Raw genomic sequence first — 25,880 nt, forward strand, 5'->3', positions numbered from 1 at the left:
AATGAACTGGATTTGATGTTGCTTGTATGCCGCTAAACTGGGTTGTCCTAAAAACAAATGACAGGATTGCCCATTGCAAACAATGGGAGAGGTTGTACAGCCCATTGAAGATAATGGGAGCCGTGATTGCCAATTGACCTGGATGAGCTCTACTGAAATACACTGAGGCACAAAAAGTGTTGCAAAGAAAATGTGGAATAGATTTTCCATTAAGGCCTCTGGGCCCAGATACACTACTCTGAAACTGGAATAACAGCCTCCAGAGTGGAATGACAGACCCTGGGAATAGAGGGGGGAGATTGTCTGAGGTGGGGTGGGAGAAAGAGGGTGAGATATGATTACCAGATAAGGGGTGGGGGGGAGAGGGGGGAATTTTGATGGAGAAGGGGGAGAGAAAAGGAAGCAAAGGTGGGAGGGATGCCTCTTCACCACAAGTTTCTTACAGGTCCCCACCTGTATATTCTAATAGCGAAGTCAGCCAAATCTGAGGATACTTAAATCTGGTGATTGGAACTGCAAATGGGTATGACAGATCTTTCTACAAACTTGAATAATGTCCTCGGTTTGCAGAAAAATCTGAAATGTTAAAAAACAAACAAACATTGGGGAGTTTAAAAAAACACCCAATGATAAAAAATCCCTGTAGCTTTAACAAATAGATTCAATCAGGGGCTGTTGCTAGGTGACCACAGTATTCCAAGGCTTGGTTTCTGAGAGTAAAAAGCAAGGGGAGGGGGCAGGGTTGTTTCCAGGGCCATTTTGGCCTTTGAAGGAAGAGTCATTGGAGCCAGGCCTGACAGCAACCACTGGTTGACTTGATATCACTTGACTTGCATGACTCACCTAGACCTAGCTGCTTGCTACTGTTCAACAGCAGCCACCCTATGAAAGCCAGTGTTGTGTAGTGGTTAGAACTTCAGAGTAGAGTCTGGGAGACCCAGATTTGAATCCTCATCTGGCATAAGTCACTTACGCCTGCCTGTTTGCTACTGTTCAACAGCAGCCACCCAACAAAAGTCAGTTTGGTGTAGTGGTTAGAGTTTCACACTAGAGTCTGAGAGATGTGTATGTGAAGTTTCTGGGATGGTGACTGGAAGCAACATTCCGACAGGAACAATTTCACATTTCCTACTTGACTTGCTCTGTTGAAAAGGCTGGGCTGGCCATATATTGTAATCACAGTTTCTTTTGAGGGCTGTGGCTTCAGATGGGATTTGACTATGAGTTCTCTGTTATGGGTGGTGTGGCTTTGGAGCTGAGGCTACCTTTAAGCTGGCATATTTCTGTCTTTCTCTGATGGTTGAAGTTTGTGAGTGTGTGCTTTCTACCCAACTTCATGGGATACGGTATTGAAACAATTCTGATACTGGTATTTATCTGGTAAGAATATTCTTTACGAAGCAATGGAAGAATATAGGGAAGGGAGAAATATAACTGTAATTTTACTTAGCAATCAAGATGTGTTTTTTTCCATGCAGTTTTCTAATTGTTGTCCTAATAGAAGTGGAAGCATTGTCCTGATTAAACTGTGTTTTAAAAACGCTAGCTAATATGTGATCAGTATGAATACCATCAGTCGCAATGCATTATGCAAATACAGGATTGTTATTCATCTCTAACCTTCTGTTTTTGTTTTTTTAGTGACCTTAACTCATCAGGCATCTCATTACTGTTTCCAATGGTTCAGTGTATATTTGTTTTTTTCCCCTTTGTCCTCTGTGAACATGGTTGATAACATGCTGATGTGTGCAATACTGTGTCTCTGAGCTCTTTAATTACTACTATCTTTAATCCTTTGTGCCATTGAAGACAGTGCAAGGCAAATGCTGAGAGGGACAAGATGGGGCAAAGAGCTAGTCCCCTAGTTGCTCAGACCAGTGGGCAGGCCTAATCTTGGATGCTTTGGTTTTTACTCTTTTTTAATTTATAAGCAAGGCATTTAAAATGCCCATAAATAAACAAAAATCGATTAACTTACAATATTCATTGCTTTTTGAATACTATCTGAAATATATATGTGTGTATATTTTTATTCTGCTGCCTTAGATCTATGTTCTTATAATATTGATGTGATGTGCATATAGCCCAGTGGGTAAAAAAAACAACAACCTTGATAGCAAAAAAGTTGTTAATATCTGCCCCTTCCCCTACATACTTATATATAAGCACCTTAATTTTAAATGCTAATACTTCATGCCAGACTTTTCAAAACTCTTCTTCAGAAGATGGTTACAACATCTTGTTCACCGCTTGGTTATGAATGTTTTAGCTGTTGTTAATGCATTCCTACTTGTGTCCTGTTCATCACTACCCCCTCCACAGAGGCTTCCCAGCTGCTGCAAGGAAAATAAAAGTACTGTTAAAATGAAAAAGGGGGAAATGCCCCCATATAAATCAATGGGATTATGCCACCAAAAAAGGTGGCATAGCAACGCCACTACTCAAGGGGAGCATTCCCAGGATGAAAGGGGTCAGGAAGCTGACTAACGTCAGCTATGCCCCTCAGAACGCCTTGGGAATCTCCCTCCCATGCCGGCCCAGGCTTTCCCTTATGAGAAATCCCTGCTGGCGTGGCTGCACTGGCCACGTGGAGCTCCACGGCTCCCGGATGCCGGCGTGTTTGCCCACTTGCTGGCATAGGTGCCACCTTGTTCTATGATAAGGTGGCACCTATGCCGACATAGGATCACACCGGCTCCTAAGGAGTCCCCCCATTTCAGGAATGGGGCTCTTAAGTCTTGCATCCTTCTGACAATTCAGGGTTTGATTTGTATCTTATATATTAATTTATATATTATATATATTAATTTATATATTATATATATATAATCAAACCCTGAATTGTCAGAAGGATGCAAGACTTATATATATATATATATATGTAGCATTATTACATCCATAAGAAAATTAACTTATTTGAAAAAAGCCATGAACATAAAATGCCAATGTGAACTAATTGTTTAACCTATTTACAGTCTTTTCCAATATTGTAGCTTCTAAGGCCTTTATTTACTTGGCACATAGAAGATACAGCCGTGCCATACCTTGCTTTCTAATAAAATGATCTAGATCACTGATTATAATCTTAGCAAAAGATAAGCTGTATATTAGGTATAGCATCTGCAGCACAAATCCAAACTTTATAATCATTTCCAAAAATGACAGTTGTGTCCTGTCAGATGCCTGTTGGCATTGACATATCAGCCAGAATATATGTTAGAGAGATGTAATAGGTATTTATCTAGTTTTTGAATTTAACTAAACTTTGCCTCCCACAAAAAAGTAAATCTTATAACTTTAGAGTCAACTGTGCTTCTAGTGTTCATATGAATTTCTGTGCTGTAATAATCTAGGCCTGCTGTTTTTTTAGCTTCCCCCTTTTTAATTATGCTGCAGGCTGACTCACTAGTAATTGGTGCCTCTATCTTATCCCTGTGTACTTATAGTAAACACCAGAATGTTTAAAAAAAATCTTTGATTGAGATTTAATGTCCCATACTGGTTTTATCCAGATGCTTTAAATATAGGTCAGGGAATACTGCCTGAACTATTCTGGTCTATTGCTACAATGATCTATTTCTCTACTTTTGTAATAAAGTATGCAGTGATGTTCATCTGTAGTTACTGCCTAATGTTTTTCTAGTCAATAACCCAAGGTTTGATGAGGTTTTGACGCTACTTCAATATAATATATGTAATAGTAAATATCGAAGGCATAATTTAGTTCCTTGGTTTAGTTCCTTCTTTATGGGACTAAAATGTATCCTGTTGGGTTTTTTTTGTTGCCATGCCAATGTAACTAAAGAGTCTGTAGAGAAGAAACTGTAGGACTCCAGCTGTAGTAGTCAAATTTCAGACATGCACAATGTGTTGATGTGATGTGAGTGTGTAGGGAATATCATCCATTGACTTTCTCTGAGACTCCTACATGGCTCTAGTTGTCATCACATGCGTAACAGTGCCAGAGACTCCAGCTCTGTGTAGTCTCTGTCAGTAACACCTGTGTACATTGACAACAGAGCAACCAATGATAATATGTCACAGTTAAATTTCTGTCAAGGCATTGAAGAACCAACATAGTGTTCAGCCATAAAATATATGTTAAGGACAAGCACGAGAATTATTACATTTTTCTTTGTTCCAGGGTATCAGCGAACCACCACACACGGCTCTGGCTTTGGGCTATGATTCAAGTGTGGTGAAAGAGAAGTATGAGCACCAATCCATCCACCACCAGGAGGAGTATGAAAACGAGCTGTCCATCCGGATAGGTAGAACTTCACTGCATTCAGGCAAGCATCCTGTCATATACCATCTATGGAAACAGGCCAATTTTGATAAAGTTATGACTAAGTTCATAAGATATAATAATGAGTATGTACACACATCTTACATTTATACTGATAATGAATATGTGTAGGTAGTAAAATTGGTTTCAAAGAACTTTCTCATTGTTTTTTAGTCAGGTATCTGGGCAGAGCTGGGGTTGCTTCTCCTTTTTCTCAAGCTTTTCCATATCACTTCCACAGGTTTTCTTGTTTGCCTGATCTGTTACTGTTTAGATGGCTGATCTGCCTTTGTTAAATCAGGGCTGACCAACCTAGTTGAAATATGCTATCCTGTTGCTTGAACAGATATGCTAACCCTTCTATGATAATGCAGGGCAGAATTCTGAATATACCATACTCAGACAGGATCTGCCCTTGCTCTTCTGGCTCTATTGACACATTAGCCCATGCCCTTTTGGAATGCCGCTTTTACGAGGAACTTCGATCGCACTATATTTCCCCCCTTTTAATATACAAATCCAATGCCTCTGTGACTGACATAATGCCTTTTTTACTAAGCCACAGGGACCCCAAGGCTACATTGTCAGTGGCAAGATTTGTTTCAGTCCTTATATCCCTCCAACACTAGATATATGCTGCTCAAGATCAATTGATCAAGAAGCTTCTAAGGGATAAAAGGCTTGAACAGATATGAGGTTGTACCTCTTTCCCTTCCTATAGCACTTTGACCTGCCAAGGTGGGCAGCATGCACCTGCTAAAATTCCCTGATGTACACAACTATTAAAGGTATGAATGGCCAATTTTTGATATGTTAACCATCACAGTTAAACAAAAATTCAGTAGGCTTAAATCAGAGCATTTACAACTATCTAGCTATGTAGAGCTGAGGAAATCCTCCTGCTGATTTCTACTAAACATGAATTGATATTCATGCCATAATTAAAAGATGTGTTGTTTTTCCTTTAGTGAGAATCAGTAAATTTTTACCACTAGATTAAAACTACAGTTTCAGTTTGAGTATGCATATGACTTGGGAAAGCAACACATTTTGAACAAATGTGGAATGTCACTTGCTACATAAGTACTAGCCTGCAGGTCGCAAAAAAACCCTAACAGGCCTAAGCTGTCTGTGTTATTGTACTTGGGCAATATGGTACTTTGGTTCATATCCAAACAAGTTGTTTCAGATCCTCAATAGTTCTTGGCATTTATTATATAAGTAGCTACAGGAAAATCCAAACAGTCATTTTGGAAGTTAACCCCCCCTCCACCCACCCCCACACACATGAGCTTTCTCTCAGTTTGCATTGGAGTGAAGAAGTCAAGCAATGTTTGTATTTCGGTAGTTGGAATGCCCCATATTCCTTCTATATACCAAATGTAGTGATATAATTTGAATTCTACTGTTACCAGAAATGACAAAAATTGCTTACTTTCCTATGATTGTCCAAAACAGTAAGAGCCAAACTCTAGAGGTGACACTGGAGATCAGCAATTATGATCTCCCACATTTAAAAAAGTCTAAAAATAGTAATTGGGATGGTGAGAAAATGATTAAGATTGGAGGTCATGGTACTGAGAGTTGGGGTGGTGGGTTGCCCTTTCAAACTTCACCTCCCCCCAGCCTTGTGTCTGTTCCATGATGGAAAACACAGTTGCCCATATGCAAACCTGTATGTATCCTCTTCAAGATAAGTAGCATTTTGAGGTGAAGGCATGATCTAGCTGAGCAGGACCAATACAGAAGAGCACTACTGGTTTAGACTAGTGGCCCATCCACCCCAGCAATCTGTTTTCTGCAAACCATAGAAGATCCATAAAGAGGGACACCGAGGCCAAAATGTTGTTGTTGATGCCCCTTCTAGCAACTGGTACTTTAAGATATACTGCCTTTGGACATCGCAGTCCCAGTTAACCATTACAGTTAATAGCTATTGGTGGGCCTATCTTCCATTAATATGTCTAATTATCTTTTAAAGACTAAAAACCCTCTTTTAGTCGTTTTTTAAAGCCACTGAAGCTGCTGGCTGCCACTACTGTGATTTCCACAGGTTAATGACGTAGTGTATGCAAAGAGGTACTTTCTTTTGTATGTACTAAATCTAGTTGCCTGTCAGTGGCATGGTGTAAAGGGCACCCATGCAACATGACCCCAGTCTGAATCTCTCTCTTGTCACGGCTGCTTTGAGCAGAAACTCTCTCACTCATTCACATTTCCCGGGCCTTTTCTTTTAGTCCTGAATTCTGCTCAAGATGTAGGGAGTGATTGTATTAACATTACCTGTCACTGGCTTTTGTGTTGAAAGAATATTCTCTTAATAAAAAAGCAGTTTAGTGTTTTCTTTGTTTGCTTAAAGAGGGAGATGGTTATGTGTCATGTGGGGAAGCATAATCATTTCCATTGGCTACTTGAGACACCTCTGCACAACAATGGTAGCTCTAAATCCAGCAATAAGCAATAGTACTACTTCATGAAAGAGGGTGGTACTTATTGCAGTTTTGTTTCCCTCTGGTTTGTATCATTTTATAACATCATTTTCAAATGGAAATATTTGTTTAGCTTTATTTACGCCATGGCTTGCCGTTGTCCACAGTGGTCATGTAGTCAGCAGACTACATGGGTGGCCAATGCTGAAGAGATCCCAGGGTCCCCTTGCCCTCCAGTCTCCCATGTCAAATCATCAAACACTTACCTTCCAAAAATAACAACTAAATCACAGTTTAATTGGTCGGAAAGAAAGCACTCCCCTCACCCCTAACGGTTTGCATTTTCTGTGTGGAAATAACAGACTACTTTAAGTTGTAAACAAGAAAATGTGGAAGTGGTTTGAAGATGGCAAATTTCTTATTATGGGTTGCTTGGTTTTCTCTCTGTGCGGGGAAAAGGTTTTCTTCTTTTTTGAGGGAAAAAACATGCATGCAGGCAGACACTGGTGTTCTTTACTACTTCGGTGACATTTCTGTTCCTTGCTTTCTAGCCTACTGGAATGAACTCTGTATTTTCACAAAATGAATGGTGACTGAAGGAGTGAGGACTGACAGTGACTCTATTAATATGTTGCTTTTCCTGAAGCTTTCAAGAACTTTCAAGCTGTGCTCTTATGAAAATTCTGGGGGGTATTTAAATCTTCCCAATCTAATGGGTATTTATTGCTAATATAGATATTTGTAATAATCCTTGATGGATCATTATCTACAAGTTACATTTTAAAAGCAAGGCATGATGGCATTGCTCTTGTAATGAAGCTTGAGCCAGTCAGTATCGTTGGCAAGGAAATTGTCTGGGGAAGAGAAAAGCTCTACAGTTTTACCTCATGATAAAAATATGAATTGGGGCCCAAGGTAAGGGGGTGGAAATACAAAGTGGCAATTGAATGAGGGAGAGACACTAACTTTTGTGTTCCTGTGCTCTGTAAAAGTGATATTTCCATGACTAGGGAATGATAGTAGCACAGCAGCTTCTAGTTGCTGCAGGAGAGCCATTTTAACTAGATCGGGGTTGACTGAAGGCCTCTAGGAATGAGGCAGAAACAATACTACTGGCTTGAAGGAAAAATGAACAGGTTGCCCATTCTGTCCTAAGAGGATGACGCATTTTAAAAAAGGATTCACACACTGTTATTTTTCTTCATTTCTTAAACCCATTTAATGCTGAAAAGTATCTTTTCTTCATATGTTGTTCCTGCCAGATGAAGACATTGTTGGGATTGAGGAATACCCCTTTAAGAGGTACTTCTTGTGTGTCTGCTCTTGCTAGTATTATATGCACACTCTGAAGGACACTTCCGTAGTAATTCTGGCAGTGACTTCTTTTAGTTGAGAGCGAGTGGTGTTATACTGCAGGACTTTGAAGCTATACAGCTGGGCTGCTGTTTAAATCCCATCTTGCGCATTGGAACTTATGTCAGGTTGATTTTGTTAGGAAAGAAGCTTGTAGTGGCTTCGATCCAGAATAATTTTTCCATTAGTAGACTGGAACAGTCCTGTCTCTCCCCCCCCCCCACTGCAATTCACTAATCTCCATGAAATGCTGTTCAAGGGGGATAAGGAACTATGAGGGATGGCATGGGCTGATATACAGTGGGAATCAGTGGAATTTAGTCTGGATACAGCCCACCCTGTGGTTGGTTTGTCCACTATAGCCACAGAATTTTCCTATGATGATAAGAAACTTCAGATGGTAGAAATATACTTGGTGTTTTCTCTCTCCTCTGAAGAACATCTCAGATAATAAAGAGCAAAAATAAGTTGTTATAAACATGTATGTCCCACTATATCACCAACCACTAATGCTCTCTTTAAAGGTGGCTGCCAAAAAACTTCGTTGTTGTTGTCAGGTCACAGGCCACTTACAGGAACCTCAAAGGTTTTTCAAGGCAGAAGACATTCAGAGGTGGTTTGCCATTGCCTTCTTGTGTGTAGCAATCCTGACTTCCTTGGTGGTCTCCCATCCAAATATTAACCAGGGCTGACCCTGATTAGCTTCCGAGGTCTAACGACATCAGGCTGGTTAGTTGTCATGAAGCAAATTATCCAATTTATAGATAGCTAAAATGAACCAACATTTAAACTCATTTGACCCTCCTGAATAGGGTCTTCCTTGTAGAGTCAGGAAACAAGTTCATGTTCATGAGCACGAAGCCTGAAGAAATCTTCATGCTGATTACATCTTAAATTCAAGGTGTGATGAAAGGACCATGTCTGTCTTTTCTGCTCTATACCTTATAAAGGATTAGTGTGTTCTGATTTAGTGCAAGAGAAAGATTTGAAGATTGTTTGTTTCTTAAAGCTACATTCACTACTTTTATAATTTTTGGGATTTTTAACCCCTCCCCAGTGTATTTTGTTTAGATTTCAAATTTTTCTGCAATCCTGGGACATTTTTCAGGTTTGTAGAAAGATCCATCTTGTCCGTTCACAGCTCCAGTCACCAAATTTAAATATCCAAAGATTTGGATGACTTCACTATTAGAATATAAGACATGTGGGGACCTGCAAGAAACTTGCAGGAGCAGCTTTCCCATTCCCCCCAACTTTGTTTCCTCCCCTCTCCTCCTACTTCTCTGCTACTCATTCTTTCTCCATCCCACCACCTCTTCTCTTCTCTCCCCCATGGCATCACTCTCTTTTTCTGTCCCCACCCCATCAGCTTCTTTCTGCCCAACCCCAACACTCTCTTTTAGCCTCCCCACCCCAGCACTTTTTCTTCCTTTTCTTCAAGAGCGGGCCCCCACGAGCCTTGTGAAGGGGAATATTTTTCTCTGTCCCTTCCCTTCTTTGTTTTTGCTTAACTTCTTTTCTGTAGCAGAGCTCTGACTTAATACATTGCTTTTAGGTGCTTGTTATAAAGATATGATCTTGTCATTACTTTTGGATTTTTCTGATGGACTAATAAGGCTATCTCAATGTTTTGATACGTTTACCAAAAATGTCCACAGCTTGATCACACAGACAATAGATTTTTTATATAATTGACAGATTCTGGGGTCAGGATTTGATGAGATTTTCTGAAGGGTAAGCTAGAAACTCCTGGGTTTTAGGTGAGAATAGGAAAGTCAGGGGTCTTAAAAACCAACTATAATATGAATGTATGGCAAAGGGATATGAATCCGGTTCCATATGGCTAAAGCTAAAATTCCCATTGTTGTAAAATAGGAATAAAAACGCTGGCTGTCTCCAAGGTATAGTACATTAACTGGCAAAATTGGAAGTGGAAGGTAATTCATAGGTGCTTTTATTAATACTGACAATGCAATGGCCATTCATTGATTGGCTAAATTACTGAAATAACAGCAGAGCTGTGCAGTGTGAAAGGATCTGCCATACAGTTAGCAGGATTTAAAAGCAGTATTTATAGTGTTCTTCCTTTGATTCTTGAAGCGTGAACTGAGACTTGGTTTTTCTTGAGATATGCAGATGTCTCTGTGAAGCATTTTAGATAATTCTGAAGCATACTTCACCTATGGGAAATCTTGACTGTTATGGGGAAATGTCCATCTTTACTAGATAGCATATAGAAGGTTCCATCCCCATCATCTCCAGTTAAAAGTGTCTTGGGAAGTAGTGCTGAGAAGTCCCCTGTTTGAGGTCTCAGAGAGCTGCTGGCATTCCAAGTAGACAACAATAAGCCAATGGCTTTTCTTGGTGTGAGGCAGCTTCATCTATTCATTAGTTTGAGAAGTAGAATTATGATACTGTTCTAGGCATAAGGTTTATTTTACTCGTTTTATTTCTGCTTTATGTCTTGCCACATTTCTTGGATACTTAGGAACATCATTTAATTGCCTTCAGTACAGACTAGTGCTCTTTGGGACACTGTGATCTGTTCTTCCTCAGTGAACACTGTACATTTGTATGTGGGTGATTGCGCCATAAAAACCAGAAGTTCTTTCTCCCTAAAATCTAAGCAAGTCCAGCTGCTGCTGTCACAAATCATCCCAGTACTGGTCCTTTTTTATTATAGCTAAGTAAGTTTTGCTTTCCATTGTCAGTGAGAAGCATGTTTGTCTTGAATCATAGATCCCAGGAATTCCTAACACAGAATCTTTCTGAGGGCATGACTAGTAGTGGCATTCCTCAAACCTTCTGTTATGTATTTTTTAAGGCCAATTCTTGATTGATCACCCCCCCAATGTATTTCACCTCTCCTTCCCTTTGTCTCAAATGACATTGTCCCACCATGACTTGTTTTTCATTCTGCTCGCGCCGTTCAGTTTCTTCTTAATGATGCTTGTAAAAAAAAATTAAATCCCCCAGATACTTCCAACAGGCCTTTTAAAAGAGAAAGTAATAATGTGAATAAAATCAAACCAGCTGTTGCTTCTGGACAATAGTATAATAAAGCTTAGGGTTTCACTGCAGAATTCTGGTATTTCTGTGTAGATTTTTTTCTTGCCGTGTTCTGTTTGCTGTGGCTGGATGTGATGGGGATGTCCCACTTCCGAATTTATGGTTCCATCTGCTGTTGCTCATGGAGAAGGGACAGATGATGATCCCAAGTTATAGAGGCCAAATATCTCTTGTCAGGGCAGCTTTGCTGTGTATGGCTGTTACCGCACTAAGTATTCCCAGCGATGTATTAAGTGTTTGGAAATGTTATAAAAAATACTGTTTGCACTTTCTATGTATTCCCACCGATGTATTAAGAGTTTGAAACTGTTATAAAAAATAGTGTTCGCACTTTGTTTGGCCCCTTTAGCTGTGAAGACGTCTTCTAACCATTTTTTAGCTGTGGCATCCCAAAACCCTTTTAAAGCGATGTTTTTTATAACATTTCCAAACTCTTGATACATCACTGGGAATACCTAGTGCGGTAACAGCCTATGTCTGCTATTTAGCAACAACTGAGTTTCTAGATTTTCTTCCATAGATTTGCGGATCATCTAGTCTTACTTAAGTAGCACTGTAACATGTAAGCAAAGTCTCCTGGTTCATCATTTTGGTTGTCTTTTGTTTACAAACTGGCAGTTCAGCTGATTTTGTATCTTTTGTATCTTGCTTAAACTTCCATGCTTTCTCTCACCGCCACCACTGGGGCAGCTGTCTGAAGCAGGGCCTCCGACGATAGCCATGGTGAATGGGTAGATTTATATGTAACAAACAGTCCTTAAGGTATGCTGGCCCGAAGCCGTAGAGGGTTTAGCACCTTGAATTGGGACCAGAAACAAATTGTGAGCCAGTGTAGATGAAACTAAAGGAACATGCTGATGTAATTTCAGAGAATTTCAGTCTTGAAAATTCTTAGAGAACAGGTGATGTACTAGCAAACTGGAGGTGGGCAAATGTTGTTCCCACGTTCAAGAAGGGGAAAAGGGAGGGTCCAGGTAACAACCGACCTGTCAGCTTGACATCCGTACCTGGTAAGGTTTTAGAAGAAATAATCAAACAGTTAGTGCTTGAGCATTTAGAAAAGATGGCTGTGATTACTTAGAGCCAGCACAGGTTCCTCAAGAACAAGTCCTGTCAGACACAGGCAGTGTCACCAGAGAGCCCCCCCAAAGCCGCTAGAGCAGAGGTGCCAAAGGTTCAGAGCGCTCGTACACAAGCAAAGAAGGAGTGCTAGACTGCAGGCCTAGCAAAGAGCACTCCCAGCTGACAATGATGAGGCTAATGAGCTGCACTCACCAGGGAATGCTGAGTCAGAGGAACAAGCAACAGCTGGTTCACAGCTGGAACAAGCAGGCACTTCCATCCAGGCCAGCGTGGGAACAACTTGTTTCTACCACCCTGTGTTCTCTTTGGACTCTGAAATCTCTGGATACTCTCGTGGCCTTGACCTTGGAATGGACTTGGACTTCACTTCTGATACTGACTTTGGACCCAGACCTGGAACAGCCCAGTATTGACTCTCAAACTGCTATTCAACTATGCTACCCACCTCTGGCCCTCAGGTCTGTGGGCATTCAGGACACCCAGTGAAGAACACACCCTACTGACAGTGATGAGGTTAATAAGCTCCACCATGCAGAGGATGCTGAAACGGAGGAACAAGCAACAGCTGCTTCACCTTAGACCTATTTAAGCAGACACTTGCAGTGTGGGAACAATTTGTTACTACCACTCTGTGCGCTCTTTGGACCTTTCTCACTCCTGGGTCTCTTGTGGCCTGATCTTGGAACGGACCTTGACTTAGCATTTGGACTTCACTTCTGAGACGGACCCTTTGGAGATTGACCCTTGGACTGCTATCTGACCACGCTACCCACCTCTGGCCCTCAGGTCTGCCAGCAGTCAGGACACTAACAAAATGAGCTTCAACAGAGATAAATGTAAAATTCTGCATTTAGGGTAGAAAAATCAAATGCATAATTATAGGATGGGGAGACATGTCTTGGTAGTAGCACATGCAAAAAGGATCTAGTAGTCTTAGTAGACCATACTCTAAACATGAGTCAGAAGTATGATGTGGTAGCTAAATAGGCAAATGCTATTTTGAGCTTCATCAACAGAAGAATAGTATCCAGATCACATGAAGTGATAGTATCACTTTACTCTGTCTCACTTGGAGTATTGTGCTCAGTATTCAGCACCACAGTTTAAGAAATATGTTGACAACCTGGAACGTGTCCAGAGGAGGGCAACAAAGATGGTGAGGAGTCTGGAGACCAAGTCCTATGAGAAAAAGTTAAAAGAGCTGGGTATGTTTAGCCTGGGGAGGAGATGATTGAGAGTTATTTGAAGGGCTGTCATATAGAGGATGGAGCGGAGTTGTTATCCATTGGGCCAGAAGCGCGGATCCTCGAACCAACATGTTGAAATTGAATCAAAAGAGTTTTCAGCTAAACATTAGGAAGAACTTCTAACAATTAGAGCAGTTCCTCAGTGGAACAGGCTTCCTCAGGAGATGGTGAGCTCTCCTTTGGAGGGTTTTAAGCAGAGGCTAGATGGTCATCTGACAGCAGTGCTGATTCTACAAGTCATTATGAATTTATGCAGATTGTGAGAGGAAGGGCAGGAAGGGATGAGCCGGTTCTTGGCTGTTGTGATCCTTTCTTATATGACCAGAGTAATGCTGATTGCCACTTTGTGGTCAGGAAGGAAATTTCCTCCAGACCAGATGGCCCAGGGATCCTGGAGGTTTTTTGCCTTCCTCTGGGAATAGAGCAGGGATCACTAGGGGAGTGGGGGGGGATTAGCTGTTGGGTTGGACTAGATGACCCTTAGGGTACCTTCCAGCTCTATGTTTCTGTGAACAAGACTAGAGTGATATAGTCCCCACAGTACAGTGTAGTCAAAATTCTGACCACAGCTTTCTGCACCAACTGCAGCTTCTAGACAGTTTTCAAGGACAGCCTCATACGGATTACATTGCAGTAAACTATTCTAGATGGTACCAGGGCATGCACCACAGGGACAACATTTTTCCCCTCCCCCAAGGAAGGGCCACAGCTCGCTCACAAGCCAAAGCATGTGAAAGGCACCCCAGCCATTGCTACCACCTGCTTAGCCAATAGGAGGCCCAGGTACAGGAGCATCCCCAAGCTATGATGATAGTGCAAACCCATCCGGAAATGAGATTACTTATTTCCTGGGTTGGACCTTTCCCCCAGCAGCAGCATCTTCATTTTTCTTGTGTTTTCTGGTGCTGGATATGGAAGCATCTTGGTAATGGACACATGGAACACTTGATATTATTTTCAAGACGAACAGTTTTACAAGTCCAGATTTTTATGAGCTCAGTAACGTACCTACAGAAAAATTTTGTGCTGTTTGTACCTAGGCTATAATACCACTTGAGACAAAGTTGGATGTAGTCTATGAATGCCAAAATAAAGATTACTCTATAAGATGCCATACAATTCTATTTGTTTGTCTACTGTAGGTAGACATGGCTATCTTTCTGCAACTATTTTTTTAAAGCGCTTTAGTAGCTCAAGTTCTTTTTTTTTAAAATATGCAGTGGAAGCTTATGTACTACTGTTAAATTTCCTCTCTGTTGTAGAATGAAGAAACCAAATATAAAAACAGAGCTTTGTTCAACCTGGATTTTGGCAGCTTTTAATTGTTAATTTTTAGAATGTTAATGATTTGTGAGTGATTGGTATACAAAGAATATTCTCTGTGGCTTAATTTTTTTCTTTTGGAAATGTAATGCTGCTTTTGCTATTGACTGTGGAAACTCTTAGCCCATTTGCTTGTTTATTAGATCAAACAACCCCTGTTGAGATCTGGCTGATTGGAAAGGCCATGGCAGCCTGAGCAGTCATTTCTCATTCTCTTCACATCCTGTACTGCCCACCTTTTGATAGAGCTTTCCCTCTTTCATTCTCAATTTTTGTCTATGCCCACTGTCCCAGAAAAAGCACCCATAAAAATATCTAAATATGTGGCTGGTGATTGTTCTAGCTGTAGAGAAAGTTTGCAATAGCATCTGAAGAGCATCATCAAATTTGAGCCTTACCTGGTAGTTTTCGAGGTATCAGACTGCCTTGAAGTTGGCAACTCCAGGTCTTCAAGATCAGTTTGTAAATTTCTTCCCATTTTCCTTACTGCTGACATTCTTCCTCATGGCCCTTTTGTACCAGAAATCAGGCTGCTTCAGTATGTAGAACAGTACAGCTGTGGACCCTGAGAGATAGCAAAGGAAGAGGACTTCTTAAGAGGGTGTAGCATTTCTTAGACGCTGTTTTATTCAGCTGTTTAGTTACTCTTAGGAAGTGGTATAAATGTGACTACAGTTAAGCAAAGTCACTAAATCGGCTACAGGAAATGCTCTGGATGGGACGATGTGTATGGTCTCTTCCAGTTCTCCAATTAATCTCTTTCCAATCTGTGAATGTACTTTTGTCCTTGCACAAGACCTGTCAAGAGTCATTGCTTGTGGCCCTTCACATTTCTATTCTCCTAGAGCAGTGGTTCTCAACCTTTTTCGAGTCGTGACCCCCTTTTACAATTGCCAAGTAACCTGTGACCCTCGTCACATTTGCATAAATTTGCATACATTTGCATAAATGACATTTTCAATAGGATAAAGAAAACACATTTGTTTTTTGGGCAGTCCAGGGTATCCATATATATAATTACTTTAAATTTTAAAGTTTAAAACAAACAAGCAAACAGTACTACCATTTGTTGCGCAGCTGCTGTGACTGGGTGGCGCGGGAACCTTTCCTGGCACGGAGGAAAGAGTGCCTCTGAGCATGCACTGCGTTCCTTGTCCTCCCCTCTCTCCCCAAAAACTCTTCCAAGCAGGCCGGGGCTCTCGCGAGGAAACCCCCTCTCTTGTGACTGGCACACTGCTTGTGCACAGGACTGAAGTTAACCCTCAAAGCGGAGCTCCGTTTAATCACCTCACGAGAGCGAAGGGCCAGGAAAGAGCCAAGGGCCCCTTATCCCGCTCGGACGTTTCGTGCCTTTTTCTCCCCTCCGCCAGTCACCGCTCCTTCTGCGCCTCACCGAACCTGCGCGCTCGAGGGGGAAATCCCGAACTGCGCATGCACCTCGACTCTCTCCCTCTTGGCCTTGCCAGAGCGGAACTGGTGACTCAGGGCAGAGTGGAACTGATGACTCAGGGCAGAAAAGCGAAGCCACACTACAGACATGCGCACTTGGATTCCAGGCTGAAGCTCCCGCCCCACCCGAGTGCGGCTAAAAGTAAAAACAATGTGGCTGTAGCGGCCTCAAGGGGGACTGCCCTCTTTTCCTCCGAGACCTGAACTGGCCGAGCCAGGGGAGCTTCCTCGGCCTCCCACACATCCTGCCACATCATCCGCCTGGCGCAGGTGCGGCCGCGCCCAGGGCTGGCCCGCCCACCTCTCAGTTGGGCTACAGCTGGTGTGCGGTGGCACGCTGCCGCGTCTCTGCAGCCCTGCTCCTTTTGACTGTTGGTCGGCCAGTTCCTCACCTCTCTGCTTGGGGTCTTCCCTGCCCTCGCGGACAGATCAGGGTTACAGGACGTCTGGGTTAGTCCTGGACAGCCCGGGATGGGGGCTGTCCCAGAACAGTGGCGGCGACCCCCCAGAAAACACTCCATGACCCCCTTGGGTCCCGACCCCCAGGTTGAGAACCACTGTCCTAGAGCTATGAGCAGGGCTGTTGGGAAATTTCATATCCTACTGACCTGCACACCATGACACCTACAATATGGTGACCTAGTATGTGGAGCCAGAAGCATGTAAATGTAACAAGAGCATGCCATTTTCTTATGAATGTGTTGTTCCCAGGTTTCCCATCTCCCATATTGTTTATTTGATTTTTGTGCAGAAGTGCAAGGGACAGGGGTGTGTATCTCAGAGTTTTGTAACTTGTAGAAATATTTAAGACTGACTTATATTTGGTGGACAGTTCTAATTCATAGGATTGGATTCTTCTCTGTGTGTTCCACACCTCTTAAAAATGTAGGATTGTGTGCAAGACCCTTCTCAGTCCTGCATTAACTGAAATCATGTATGGTTCCCCCCCCCCAAATCATTTCAGTGGCTCACCATATAATTTTCCATTCTGTCTCCTACTGTGCTTTTTGTCTCTGTGAGATGGAAAGATCAAATCAAACTAGAAATGGTCTTGTGCGTTCCTGTTGCTATAGATTAGCAGGCAATAATTGAGTAGCGTGGGGAGTGATTAGGCTACACTTCGCAACAATAAAAGCACATTTGATTCATTGTAATAATTTTCAAGAGGCAGGCATGTTCATTTGAAATATCCATTAATCTGGAATGTTTTACAGAATACGTAGTTTCCTTTTGTAGAATGCAACACTGTTTTTGTTCTCAGTGTTCAGTTTTCATTATAATGAAGTACATCCTTAGATAACTTGGAAAAAGGCACATTATTGCATAATCCTGCACATATCAATTTGACTTCAATTTGAAATTGCCATCTGCCGAGGTCATGGAGCCTATTTAGTGGAAAAATAGATTAAGAAAAGTCCCTGATATTATATAGTATGCAGGGGTAGCACTAATAGTTTCTTGACAGAGAAATATCTTGCTATATAATTTGTGGTATGCTTTAGCTTCTTATTGTTTTTGTCCATTAACCTAGTTTACAACAAAGTACATTCAGAATAAAACACTGAATACATATTACTGGAATCTTTTGTTGCAAATTCTTTATATTTTAATTGCTTTCCTGTTTCCAAATTCCCTAGGCAATTAGCAGAAAGGAATAAAAATAATGGTAAAAACATATTCTTAAAAACCAGCAATGACATAAATATTGTGGGCATCATTCTACATTGGGGATCCTTCCTCCCGCTTAAGTGGCTCTGTTGAAAGAAGCAAGGCTTAGATTAACCTACAAGCCCAGTTTTCTGGCATGTGCTGGGGAGGGGTTGGGAGCTGGCACAAGGTTTAGGGGCTTGGCTGGTGGGGCAGGGTCTCAGCTGGGCAGCCAGCATGCTGCCACAAAATGGCTGCTGGTGTGGAAGCTGGAGAAGGAGCCATAGCTTCTTTAACTCTAGTGGGAACTTTTCCTGCCCTGCTGCATACCTTCCTAGCCTGCCCTATATTTCAAATGGACCAATCAGGCCTTGGCTCAATAGGCCAGCAGGCAGGCTCAGACCTGAGCTTTTGCACCCAGCTCTCCAGCTAGGTATTTAAGAAGCCGTCCCCCTTGCCTAGCTGAATCTGCTTCCTAATTTGTCCCACCCTCACTCCCTATACTTGGGCTGTTTGGTTGTTATGTCAACTTCATTCGTCACAACTTTTGGCGGTTTTGGCATGGGGCCGGATCCATTTTGGGGGGAAAGGCAGCCTGCGTGCCCCCTTTTCCCAATTCTGGGGACCCAAATAAAGGGTTTTGGGGGAGGCCTGGAACAGGGACATGCCCAGTCGTGGGCTGTCAGGATGGGACATGCCCCGTCGGGGGCTGTCAGGATAGGACATGCCCGGTCGGGGGCTGTCCGGGTGGTGGCCTCCCACCAAGTGGCAGGGGACCCACACTGCAGGCTTCTGTCCAAGTGGGTCCCACATACTGCCATCTCAGGCTATTCCCACCAGGTGGGCTGGGAGTAGGGTGCATCGGTCAGCAGGGTCGGGCCGATGCCTTGGATCCAGCCCCTATGCAACGCCAATGCCTGATGCTGTAACCAATAAAGTTGTGGCCATTTCCATTCCAGCTACTGTGTCCACGTGTTTAATATTATGCTAAGGTCATCATAGTATTAGGATCATGGGGTGGTTATTGCATGCCAAGAATGGCCAGGGTTGGGGGGCTGCAGCAAGCAGCCGGCTCCAAGACATTCCCCAATTCAGCACTATGTCAGAAAGAGTCACAAGTGGGAGAAAGGCTCCTGAGGTGGAGAAAGTCTTCCATTGCTTAGAGCAATGGCGGGATACATGCCAGTGTGTTAGATCGATGACTTCTTTCCACCAAGTGAGTAGTCGCCAGCTGAAGCAGAATGTCTTGCTTTTGTACAATGAAGTCACTGGATCCAACCCAATGCAAGTATCAAAGCTAAAATGATAGTAGTACAAATAATAGACAAGCATTTCACCAGTAGCTGAAAGAAGTTTTCTCTTATCTACCAAATCATAATAGGGAGGTAGTCTAGTGAGTCTCCTTAAGTAGGGAATTTGCTGAAATTGATGCCACAAGCAAAGGCCGCTGTCCTCTTATGACAGTTGTTGAAGCTGTCTTTTGGGGTCCTTTCTACACAATCAGAGGTAGTGGATAGTGGGCAGCAGCACGACAGAAAGAATCCTTGGATAATAAAATGAGTGAATTAATAGTGAAATGTAACTGCAAAACTAATTAATAGTTTTAGCACACAAGAAGTGGTACAGATTCAGAGCGTTTCTGACATGAATGTACAGAAGACACACAGCTGACCTGCTCTGTAGGCACTAAGTTGTGTACAGAGCTTTCAGCAAGTATGGACCTCTTCAGTGCCACAGGGCAACTCTGGATCCACGGTTGTGGACTGTTGCACATGTGGAGGTGCCCCTGATTTGTAATGGGCACAAAAGTCACTTTTGTTTCTACATCTCAAAAGGAACAAACCAGAAAAGTTAAAGGTACATACTTCAAGAAGGGTATGTAAACTAAAGGACCAACGAGGAATGGTTCTGGAAAGGCGCCATTTCCCCTCAGTTCTTTTTTAGCTGCTCTTTGGAGAGGACATGTTCTTGCCTTCTAGCATTTTTTACCTCAGCGTTACTTGTGGATTTTTTCAGTTTTTTTCTTCGATTTCTTCAGTCGATTTTATATTTGTTCTGTTCTTAATGGCTCAAAAAACCTTATTTAAGAAATGTCCCCAGTGTGGTATGGAGATTTCTCAATTGAACGAACATTCCTTTTGCCTTATATGCCTTGATGAGTCCCACAATGTTGGAGCCAATAGTCATTGTCAGAGGGTTACTCCCAAGGCATCCAAGACAGGGCATCCTGACTAAAAGCAGCTCTCTGGGAGGGAGCCCTCTCTAGCTCAAATACCCTGGCAGCCAAACAATCTGTTGTGTGGGAGCCTTCTGCTGGCCCAAGTCCATGACTTCTCATCAGTCAGTTCCGGTCTTGGATCCACCACTCTGCTGGTTCCACAAAGTGCATCAGAACTACTACCAAAGAAGGCTAAAGTGTAATCCAAGCATCTGGACAAACTTGCTCATTGGTCTTCTAAACGGGCTGCACTCGTATGGCTCGTTCCAGAACCCCTTTCGGAACCAATAGTGCTTGACAAGCACTTACCTCCTCATATGCCATCACCTCATCTGTCAGAACCGGATGACTCTGAATCCGAATAGGAAATTCATAATGACCACCCTTCCCCTTCATCTAAACAGAAGATGTCGAGATCGAATCTGAGGCATTATACTGGTCGTGACACACCTTGGTCTCCAATGTATCCTCTAGGACCATGGCAACCATACTCATATCAGCATGGGGAGAGCCTTACCTGACCTCGATTCCACCATGGCCCCCAATTCCGACTTGTCCAAACAAAGCTCTGAGGTCTTCAACATGTATGTACATTAGACAGTCATCTGACTGTGTTTGGGACGGTGATGAGTCTCCGTCCGACACCAGTTCTGATGTTCCTAAGAATCCATCCAGCTTATGCAGTCCCCTTTTGAGCCCTTAGCTACGTGTGCCATTGCCTTATTGTCCATGAAGGTATTTTTTTGGTGGCTATTACTTCTGCTGCCCTGACCTGGATGGCCCAGGCTAGCCTGATCTCGTCAGATCTCAGAAGCTAAGCAGGGTCAGCCCTGGTTAGTATTTGGATGGGAGACCACCAAGGAAGTCCAGGGTTGCTGTGCAGAGGAAGGCACTGGCAAACCACCTCTGTTAGTCTCTTGCCATGAAAACCCCCAAAAGGGGGTCGCCATAAGTCAGCTGTGACTTGATGGCACTTTACACACACACATTACTTCTGCTAGGTGTGTAGGTGAATTAGCAGCTCTCATGGCTGATCCACTGTTTACCCATCCCCCCCCCAGAAAAGGTTACTCTACAGTCTTCAATCAGCTTTCACCCCAAGGTGGTCTCTTCATTTCACCTAGCTCAGACCATTAACCTTGCAGTGTTTTTCCCGAATCCCACATGAAAAATCATTACACACTTTGGATGTCTGAAGAGCATTGTTGTTTTATTTTTAAAGGCCCAACACCTTTCATAAAGAAAAGACTTCGTTAATTTGCCATACTGGTCCTCATAGGGGCTCCTCAGCCTCCTTTCAGACATTATCCCATTGGATAGTTAACACTCTAAACTCTGCTAAAAGGTTGCTGATGCCTCTTGTCCTTTATCTGTCTGAGCTCATTCGATGAGAGCACAGGCTTCTTCTGCTGGTTTTCTCTGTGGAGTACCGTTGATCGACGTCTGCAGAGCTGCCATCTGGTCCTCTTAGAATCATAGAATCATAGAGTTGGAATGGACCACCAGGGTCATCAAGTCTAACCCCCTGCACAATGCAGGAAATTCACAACTACCTCCCCCCCCAACACCACTAGTGACCAGAAGATGGCCAAGATGCCTTCCCTCTCATCATCTGCCTAAGGTCACAGAATCAGCATTGCTGACAGATGGCCATCTAACCTCTGCTTAAAAACCTCCAGGGAAGAAGAGCCTACCACCTCCCGAGGAAGCCTGTTCCACTGAGAAACCGCTCTAACTGTTAGAAAATTCTTCCTATTGTCTTCAGAGACATTCATTCAGCACTATGCAGTAGATGTTGATACAGGAAGGGATTCAGCATTTGGGAAAGCCGTGCTGCATTCTTGTTTCAACTAAGATCTACCTGTTAGCCGAATTGCTCCTTATATGGGGAAATTAGCTGAGCAATCGGTAACTATGTATTTTATAGCGGTATCGCACTCAACTCTACCAGAATCCGTTTAATGAGACGTTGAATAAAGATAGAGACTAGGAAGTCCAAATTAAATAGTGTTTATGTATTCAAGCATTCAAATGGTGCAACACAAACATACAGAGAGGCTAAGAAATAACAGAGAGTACAGAGACGTTTGCCAATGTGGCAGGAGGTCGTTGAATATATTTACCGTATCCAGATGAGGTGTTGTCCAAATTCACGTAGACTAAGACAGATTGAAAGTTAAAGCCAAGGTAGGGGCAGGGGTTCCCGTGGACTTGACCAGCAAGGCGGGAGGGAGCGTGGTTGGCTGCGCAAACCAAACCAACAGAGTAACAGCAAAGGTGCCAGGAAAGACCTAAAGTGACTTAATGGGCAAGGGGCACCCCAGTTATACTATTTTTCTGGGGGCGGGTAGAGGGGTTTTACCCCTCCCAGGTTCCCAGGTCACAAAAGGTGACAAAAGGATTAAGCTGTGGTTGCCGGGGCAGGGCAATGAGAATTTGGAAATCTTTTCTAATGTCAATGACTTTTGCAACCCGTGATGAGCTGGAAACTCTCTGCTGATGAGATTAACATACAGGAACAATGGGTGCGATCTGTGCAAACGTCCTGGGGTTGCTGCTGCTGAGGAGGAGGAATGACTCATCATGATATCTGGATTGCTGATGATGACCCATTAAGCGGTGGATGTTGCAAGGGGGGGGGTGCTTGACACTGACTACAAGACATTTTGCTTCTCTTGACATGGCTGCGGCTGGAATAGAGCCTATACAGGAACATGGCTTCCCTCTGGTTCACCGGAGGCTGCCCCTGCATCTGCTCCCTAGCTGCTAGCTGCACGGCGCTTGCAGGAGCGGCCGAGTCCGTAACGACGGAGCGCGCAGCAACCGTCCCGTAGCGTTTGGGGCGGGCGTGCGGCCAGCGGAATAGTCCATTGTCAGCACAGCGGGTTGCCAGATCCCGTCCGGGAGGTCTGGGCAGGCCCGTATGCTATCATATCCCTCCTCCTGGTGAGTAGCTTGCTAAACTCCCAATGTGGGACTGCACAGAAGTTTGATGATGAACAACAGTGTTGCACTTACCTATAACAGTTGTTCATTGAGTGTCTTCTGTGCAGGCCCACATTCCCTCCCTCCTACCCCACTGTGAGTCTTTAATTCTTGCTCTCTCTCACTACCTCCAGCAGCTTAGGAGAACTGAGGGAAAATGGCGCCCTGCCCTCTCAGAGTGCAGTGGTTTTGGCGGAAAATGTTGCCTCGCGCTCTGAGAGGGGGGACGCCTTTTCAGTGCTAGTAAGCTAGAAAGTTCTTCTCCGGTGGCTGGCCTGCGTATGTGCAGTCCCAATGTGTGCCTGCACGGAAGACACTTGCTGAACAACAGCTACAGGTAAGTGCAACACTGTTACTTTCCTACTGGATGGTGATTTCACGTGGGAGTTCTGTGCTCTGCCAGGAGAGGAAGGAACTGGGAAAATGAGAATGCTTCTGCAAGGTCATGACTTCCATAGGCATCTATTGGCACTGTGACCTTGACATTCAGTGCCAATCTTCGTTTTCAACCGTACTCTGAGAAGGCACAGAAAATCAGATCAAAGAGGCAGGACAGACATGATGTGGGAGATCTGTGATTGAATTGCCCAACTTTTAAAAAACTTCAGAGCAGCTGTGGGAAGCTCCAGTTTTAATCAGAGCAGCAGCTCTGGAGGAGGCGGCGTTTAACTGTTCCTTCTACACTATTTTCTCAAGCCTAAAAGCTTCGCTCTCTCAACTGCAGTTAGCCTAGATACCTTTTATTTTTCCCCTGTGTGGTTAATAGTAGCTTGGGGAGGGGATTTGAGTGAGAAAATGTTGGAGGTATAAAAGGTATGTAACCTCCCCAAGTCCTGCTGCTCTGATAAAATCTGAGCCTTCCCTATAAGCTTAAAAAACAACAACAACATTGAGAGAGCTGATCACAAGTATTCTGTGTCGCATCTGTTTCACCCCTAAAACAGTACTAGAAAGTTAGGTACTTCTGTCCTAGTAATATGTCAAGTGCGGTCCCTTATATTTGAATATCTCTGTCTTTGGGATGCTATTTTGTTGTTGCTTGGAGGCTTTGCAAACTGGCTTTTAAAATTGTATTTCAAATGGCAAATATGTTGTGTGTTTCTTTGCACATCTCTCTTGCTTTCACACACAATTATTGGTGGTATTCTCATTGATTTTCTTGGTATTTCCCTGCTCCTTCATGGTGGTGTTGCAGTAACGTGCCCTCTGCTGATTTTTCAGTTGAAAGCGTTTTAATTTGGCCTACTAAATTGAGCAACGGAAAACGGTTTTAGATCAGGGTCTCTTCCATGTGGTATATGGCACAGGATGATGGAATATGCCTTTTGACTAAAATCAATGTTGTATTCTTTTCCCTCACCCCCTTCCTTTTCAGCAGAAGCCATTTCCAAATACAGGTATTGACTGTGTTGCTAAGAGTTGTTTTCACCATAATTGCTGTTTGAATCATTGGAACTAGTATTCATCTGCAACTGTTCTATCAGAAAGAAAGCTGATTGAGCTTTACAGTGGGAGAGTTCAGTAGGAAAGTAAATCTTTGAAAGATTTGAAAGTAACCTTCTGAAGGTTTGACAGCTTCGTCTAATGCCAATTTTTTTAAAAAATAATCTACTGGATTCAGTATTTTGAATAAGAATACGTCTTTGTACTGCTTCCTGACCTTGTTATTTATGTGTCTTCAAGATCATTATCTGGGAGATTCAGGATAGATATAGGTAGGTTTTGATATTTCTGCTGTTTTGAACATAGCTTTGTAAATGTGGTAGATTATTCTGAACTCTTCTACAAAATGGCTTCTAGATTTTATTTTATTTAGAAAATGTATACACTTAAAATGTAAAACAGCACAGTAAAGTCATAAAACATACAGCATAAATACTAGCCAGGTCGACCTATTTTTCTCACTTAACAGATCCCAAACAAAGGAGGGCATATGGGTTAGCAAGATGCAATGGGCTACCCTCATCAATATTACAGAAGAGATTTCAGTCAATACCACTCACCACAAGGTTATGCCCATGTGGAATGAATCATATAGAATCAGCTGTACCTGTTCTTTTGCACTGCCCCCTTTATCAGAGAATCTACCCTAAGTTTATCAACCCGTTATTCACTAGTAGGGAGTGGCACCTGGTTGAGCACAAGGTAGCTTTCTTATGTCTACTCAGGATGTGGCCACAATTGACCATGTAGCCAGGTTTTTGCAGGAAGAAATATGGATTCATGAATGTTACTGTAAATGGGAACAGCTAGGCACCAGGTGAGCCTCGAAAGGAAGGTGCCACCGCCGAAAAAGCCCTGTCTCTGGTCACTGCCTGTCTCACCTCTGCTAATGGTGGTGTAGTGAGCACTTCTTGGGAAGAGGATCTTCCAATGTTGGGGAGGAGGCAGTCCTTAAGTACCACAACCCCATACTGTTTTAGGGCTTTAAAGAGAAGAAATAACACTCATGCCTGGAAACAGCTGGGCAGCCAGTTCTGGGGTAGTAGGATTCCTCTATTCAGCCCTCGCCAATAGAATGGACACTGCATTTTGGACCAAATGAAATTTCTAGACAGCTTTCAAAGGCAACCCTAAGTAAAGCACATTAGAAAAAACTAACCTGGATGTGATTTGAGTTTTTCTTGGGTGCATTAATTATTTGCTCCTTTTGAATAGCCTGAGGCATAGATTGTCAGAAGAATAGCTGGATATCTATTCAAGTCTACCCCTCCCCTCTGATGGGTTTTTCTGAGCCCATGTTTGCTGTTCTCTTGTACAATAGTTTCCCCATGATCTGGAAAGCCACC

General features: G+C 43.0%; 1 protein-coding gene across 1 annotated transcript in view; it reads left to right on the forward strand.

Annotated features, from left to right (window-relative positions):
- Positions 1-25,880, forward strand: part of SLC39A11 (solute carrier family 39 member 11) — a 437,903-nt gene that overhangs the window by 123,442 nt on the left and 288,581 nt on the right. The window contains exon 4 of the mRNA XM_056863058.1: positions 4,145-4,271. Within this exon, the coding sequence (XP_056719036.1) occupies positions 4,145-4,271 (127 nt within the window). The remainder of the gene's footprint in view (positions 1-4,144; positions 4,272-25,880) is intronic.

Source organism: Euleptes europaea, chromosome 1 (genome assembly GCF_029931775.1).
Source record: "Euleptes europaea isolate rEulEur1 chromosome 1, rEulEur1.hap1, whole genome shotgun sequence".
NCBI lineage: Eukaryota > Metazoa > Chordata > Lepidosauria > Squamata > Sphaerodactylidae > Euleptes > Euleptes europaea.